The sequence below is a fragment of the Saccopteryx bilineata genome, chromosome 1 (assembly GCF_036850765.1).
Source record: "Saccopteryx bilineata isolate mSacBil1 chromosome 1, mSacBil1_pri_phased_curated, whole genome shotgun sequence".
Taxonomy (NCBI): domain Eukaryota; kingdom Metazoa; phylum Chordata; class Mammalia; order Chiroptera; family Emballonuridae; genus Saccopteryx; species Saccopteryx bilineata.
This window is the reverse complement of record NC_089490.1, coordinates 318,243,747-318,249,751: the sequence shown is the minus strand read 5'-3', so window position 1 is coordinate 318,249,751 and position 6,005 is coordinate 318,243,747. Positions and strand designations below refer to the sequence as shown.

Genomic DNA, 6,005 nt, shown 5'->3' with positions numbered 1-6,005 from the left:
TAGTGGGCGGGAGGGACCAGGTTGACCAGCAATGCAAAAGTGGGCAGTTTTTATAAAAAGGTTCGCCAATCACGGTGTGCCCTTTGGTTGCTCTGCTACCGCCCACCATGAAAGCTGGACCGCCACCTAGTGGGCGGGAGGGACCAGGTTGACCAGCACTGCCAAAGCGGGCAGTTTTTATAAAAAGGTTCGCCAATCGCGGCGCACCCTTTGGTTGCTCCGCTACCGCCCACCATGAAAGCTAGACCGCCACCTAGTGGGCAGGAAAGACCAGGTTGACCAGCACTGCAAAGGTGGGCGGTTTTTATAAAAAGGTTCGCCATCACGGTCGTATGTGCTGGGTCGTGTTTCAGTAAGAAGTACACAAAGCCATTTGCACGATACACGGTGTATCGCGAGCGTGCGCGCCCGCGCTCTCTCTGAAGGTCTCCATTGCGGAGCGCATGCGCTCTTTCAAGGTCTCCCGTGTGGAGCGCATGCGTCTCATAATCGCGTCTCGCGGTACCGTACTGATCCTTGACGAATCATCATGTCAAATACAAATACGTCACATCATACGCAATGGATCAACTCTGCGTTGATCGAATACGAACATTTACAGATTAGTCTTCCAGTATCAAAAAGGAGGACACACAGGAGAACACTTTTCGAGGGAGGACAGAACTTACAAAAGGAAGACTATCTTCCTAAAGGACAATTGGTCACCGTAATCAAAAGAAATCACCGAAGGTTGAAGGTTCGTGGCTGCTTTTAGAATACCCTCAATCGGTAAACAACTCAAAAAGATAAACTGTGGTATAGTAATACAGTGGAGTACTGATCAACAGTAGGGAAAAAAAACCTCTGCATGTGTGTTTCTCTTGCTGGCTCTCCTGTTGCTAAGGAATAATCAAGGTCAGTTCTTGAAGACTAGAGCCGTGGTTCTCAACCTTTCTAATGCCGTGACCCCGCAATACAGTTCCTCATGTTGCGGTGACCTCAAACGAAAAAATAATTTTGGTGGCTACTTCATAACTGTAATTTTGCTACAGTTATGATTCGGAATGTAAATACCTGATATGCATTATGTATTTTCCGATGGCTTTAGGCGACCCCACTGGGGTCGCGACCCACAGGTTGAGAGCCGTTGGACTGAAGAGAAAGGAAACGGAATTGGCAAAGAGATGGGAAAGAACTATCCCCTCATTCTGAAGCCAGAAACACTCAAACAGAACGAAAGAACAAGAATTACAGACACAAAAGGTAATTTCCAATACAAAATAAGAAATATGTGTTCCTATTAAACAGCATATTGTACCGTAGTGTGTATGGAAAAAACTGCTTTAACCTTCAGATGTAAATTTACCCCAAAAAAACCTAATGGTAAAACAAAATCGTTTCCCAAGTAGTCACATGGACATTCATCTTCCAAAATAGATAAACCTAAATAATGCAGAATAACTTTTCTTCGGAAATGTTTGAGTCATCAAACTTGGAAAACTATAAATACAAGATTACATCATTTGAGATTAAGAAATCAGCCCATATACAGTAATTATTTATTAAGAGTTAATTTCTACAATATACTGGCAATTTTTCTTCGTCCCAGACCCCTTCTTACCAGAACCGCTAGGCCCTGGTGGGAGACGGCGAAGGCTGGGACCCAGGAGGAGCCTGGCACCAGCCCCCTGAAGAGCCGAGGCTGATTTCCTCTTCCCACGACCCGGTTGGGATTGACGCGTGGCCCCGCCCCCACGGCAGCGAGCCGCCAAGTCTCTATGGAAACGACTCCCACTTGGGCGCAGCCGGCGCTACAATGGCGGCAGGGGAGCCGGGAAAATTGGGGGGCTATTACTTCAGATACCTGCCTCAGAAAACCTTCCCGTCTCTGAGCACGCGGGAGACCAGCAGCCGGCTCCGCCAGTGGTGAGAGGCCGAGGGGCAAGGAAAGAAGAGCCGCTTGGCCGTGGCCGCGATGGAGTTGGGGCGGCCCCATCCTGAGTGAAGCCGCGGGGCAGAGTGACACCCGCGCGGGGGCGGGGTGGGTTCCGCGGGTGGGACTGGCGAACGTGCCCTCGGAGGTGCCAGCCCCGGGCTGAGCTGACGTGTGTTGCCTTCTCTGCTCCAGGTCCATGCTGGGCAGAATCGAGGCCCAGGCGTTCGGGTTTGACCAGGTGTTCCAGGCCTATCGCAAGGATGAGTTCGTTATGGTTGGTATGGGGCGTGGAGAGTCCGGGGGTCTCTGCTGGGGTGCGTGGAAGTTTTCCCACTTTGGCGTAAATTGTTCTGGACACTCCATTACTCAGTGACGTCGTTTTCTTGGAGTTTAAAATAACCGAAGGTGCAAATGATAACTTTTGTTTTTCAACTTTTAGAGACTTTATTTTCCATCATCCTCATTTCCATTGTTTATAAGTTTGTGGAAGAAGAGCCTAAAACCACTGGGGTTGTTCCTGCCCCGTCAGTGGCCTGAGCAGCGGGGGCCGCAGCCCCGGCGGCAGGGGAGCTGCTGGACAGGCAAGGGGCTGCATGCCTTCGGACCGGCCTGCGACCTCAGGCTGGGCAGCAGTGAACTCGGGAGCCGGAGCAGTCCATCCACCCTGAAATCCCTCCTTGGTCACAACCTTTTCAGCAGTGACCCGCTCTTTTCAATCTCTTGAGGTTCTCTGTAGAAGCAGACACGGGGCATGACCTCCCCTTGGCATCCACAGACCTGGTGACCCGCATGGGCACTCCTTTCCGGGCAGCCTGATACATTTGAGAAGAAACTTTTTTTTTTTTCTTTTAATAGTGGGAGACATGGGAGATAATTATACATTGGGGAACAGTGTGAACTACATCTTTTTTTTAATTTTATTTATTCATTTTAGAGAGGAGAGAGAGAGGGGGGGGAGAGAGAGAGAGAGAGAGAGAGAGAGAGGAGAGAGATGGGGGAGGAGCTGGAAGCATCAACTCCCATATGTGCCTTGACGGGGCAAGCCCAGGGTTTCGAACCGGCGACCTCAACATTCCAGGTCGACGCTTTATCCACTGTGCCACCACACAGGAAGCATCAACTCCCATATGTGCCTTGACCAGGCAAGCCCAGGGTTTTTTTGAATCGGCAACCTCAGTGTCTCCAAGTTGACACTTTATCCACTGCGCTACCACAGGTCAAGAAGAAACTTTTACGTTTTCCATCACCGTACATTAGCTCATCTTCAGTATCCTTCCATGAGATCTTATAATTTTGGAAAATCAGTCTCTATTTTTGATAGGCACACCTTATTTCTGAGTAGTAGTATCAGGTTTAAAACTAGACTTAGCCTCAGATTACCTTTGCTTGTTTCTCAAAAATCAAATCTACCTTAATGAGAACAGACTCTAAGAGCAGTTCCAAATGAGAAATTCCAAAAAAGGAAAAATAAGTGTTTAGCTAGAAGTGAGTGCTTTGAAGAGGGAAAAACTCACTTGAAAGTACAAGTTCTGGGGTGTCCGTTAAAATTCAGTCACATTATTTTAATTCCTGAGTTTTTTCTCAGTCAAATGTTAAATACTGTTATGGTTCTGTGATACTATCTTTGCCATTCTTGTCCTTCAGGCATTGATTTATTCACTCATCACAAACACTTCCTGAGGGCCTACCATGTGCTAGAAATTCTGTCCTGCTGAAGATGCAAGACGGAACACGACAGACAGGAGCCTGGCTTTCAGGGATCTTACAGGACTGTGGCAACATTGCCAATAAAAAAATCAGATCATCTCATATACAGTGATGAGTGCAGTGAAGAAAATAATAGCCAGATTAATAAACCAAAATATTTACTGTGAAGGTGTATTAATTTCTCAGGACTGTAGCAAAATATCACAAATAGGTGACTTAATACAACAGAAATATATTTTCTCAGTTTTGGAAGCCAGAAGTCAAAATCAAGGTATCAGCAGAGTTATGCTCACTTTTAAATCTGTAGGGAAGAATCAGGGCCCCTCAGTGGCCCCTTCCAGGGAACTCTGAGAGACTCTACCAATATGGTCACATGATCATATGTTTTTAAACTTTTAAAAAAATAGATGTTTTTGTATTCATAGAGGCCCTAAAATTATATAAGCTTAAAGGCCTATAAAACCTGGATCCTCTCAATTTGTTCCCTAGTTAGCTGTCCAAATTTCAGCTGTGCCACTTACAAGCTATGTAACATTGGGGAAGTTAACTTAACCTCAGCCTCTATTTACTTTTCTGCAAAATGATCACATGCTTGACGCATAAGTACTTTTTTTATTTTTTTAAAGACCCAGTGAGAATTCATTATAATACAATTAAAAAGGGATTTAGTAACATTTTTAAATTATGAGATAGCATTATTCCAGACATATCAAATGTTCAGGAATTCCATAAAAAAATACTCTTAAAAAATTACCATTTCTTATTTACAATGCTTCCCATATAATTTAGTATATCAAATAAGCCTAAATAGTGTAATATCTCTCATAACAAAGGAGAACAGATCTTTTGAGAATTTTTTTCAGGGGCCCTTTGGAAGATCCAAGAATTCCAAGTCAAGAAAATATTTTGAATTTGATTTTTGCTGTTTGTTTAAAGTATCAAAAGATTTAAAATACTTGATTGAATAGGATCATAGATTACTGTAAAACAGGGGTCCCCAGCCTGACCTGTGGTGGCGCAGTAGATAAAGTGTCGACCTGGAAATGCTGAGGTCGCCAGTTCGAAACCCTGGGCTTGCCTAGTCAAGGCACATATGGGAGTTGATGCTTCCAGTTCCTCCCCTCTTCTATCTCTCTGTCTCTCCTCTCTCTCTCTCTCTCTCTCTCTCTCTGTCCTTCTCCTCTCTAAAATGAATAAATAAAAAATAAAAAATAAATTAAAAAAAAAAAAGATTTAAAAAAAAAAAAAAATAGGGGTCCCCAAACTACGGCCCACGGGCCGCATGCGGCCCCCTGAGGCCATTTATCTGGCTCCACCGCACTTCCGGAAGGGGCACCTCTTTCATTGGTGGTCAGTGAGAGTACTGTATGTGGTGGCACCGCAAAGTAAGGCGTCACTCACAGTACTACTTCAGGTGACGCGGGACATACGCTTCACGGCTCCGGAAGCGCGTCATATCACTTGTTACGGCAAGCAGTGACAAATATGGAACCGGACATTGACCATCTCATTAGCCAAAAGCAGGCCCATAGTTCCCATTGAAATGCTGGTCAGTTTGTTGATTGAAATTTACTTGTTCTTTATTTTAAATATTGTATTTGTTCCCGTTTTGTTTTTTTACTTTAAAATAAGTTATGTGCAGTGTGCATAGGGATTTGTTCATAGTTTTTTTTATAGTCCGGCCCTCCAACGGTCTGAGGGACGAACTGGCCCCCTGTGTAAAAAGTTTGGGGACCCCTGCTGTAAAACAATACTTAGTTATCCATTTAAACAAAGTGACACTTGACCTGTGGTGGCACAGCGCATAAAGCATCAACCTGGAATGCTAAAATCGCCAGTTCAAACCTGGAATGCTAAAGTCGCCAGTTCAAAACCATGGGCTTGCCTTATCAAGGCACATATAGGAAGTAACTACTATGAGTTGATGCTTCTTGCTTCCCCCCACTCTTTTCTCCCTCCTCTCCCCTCTCTAAAAATCAATAAAATTAAAAAATATATTTTAAAAAGTGACAAAGACTTAAACCACAAATACAGAAAGTTATATAGTTGTAAAAAATACTTAGCTCTTTTACTAGAAAAGCCTGTTTTCTTAAATAATCAAAGACCTGATAAAGACATCTTGAAACACAGGAAATTATTGTGATAAAATTCAGAATCCTTGTTTTCTAGGCAGATTATTATTATTTTTGACTTTTTACTTTTCAATTACAGTTCACAGTATTATATTAGTTTCACTAGTACAACCCAGTGATTAGACATTATATAACTTACTAGGTGATCATCCCAGTATATCAGGTACCTATCTGTCCCCATACATAGTTATTACAATATTATTAACTGTATTTTCTGTGCTGTACTTTTTTATCCCCATGACTATTCTAGA

General features: G+C 43.8%; 1 protein-coding gene across 2 annotated transcripts in view; it reads left to right on the top strand.

Annotated features, from left to right (window-relative positions):
• Nucleotides 1–578: 578 nt before the first annotated feature.
• CFAP300 (cilia and flagella associated protein 300) overlaps nucleotides 579–6,005 on the top strand; it is a 32,431-nt gene continuing 27,004 nt past the window's right edge. Inside the window, exons 1-3 of one of the 2 annotated variants that reach the window (XM_066247943.1) lie at nucleotides 579–736; nucleotides 1,088–1,905; nucleotides 2,108–2,189. In XM_066247943.1, coding sequence (XP_066104040.1) covers nucleotides 1,796–1,905; nucleotides 2,108–2,189 — 192 coding nt within the window. In that variant the 5' untranslated portion in view covers nucleotides 579–736; nucleotides 1,088–1,795. Of the gene's footprint in view, nucleotides 1,906–2,107; nucleotides 2,190–6,005 lie in introns of both variants that reach the window. The other variant, XM_066247934.1, reaches the window with a different exon arrangement.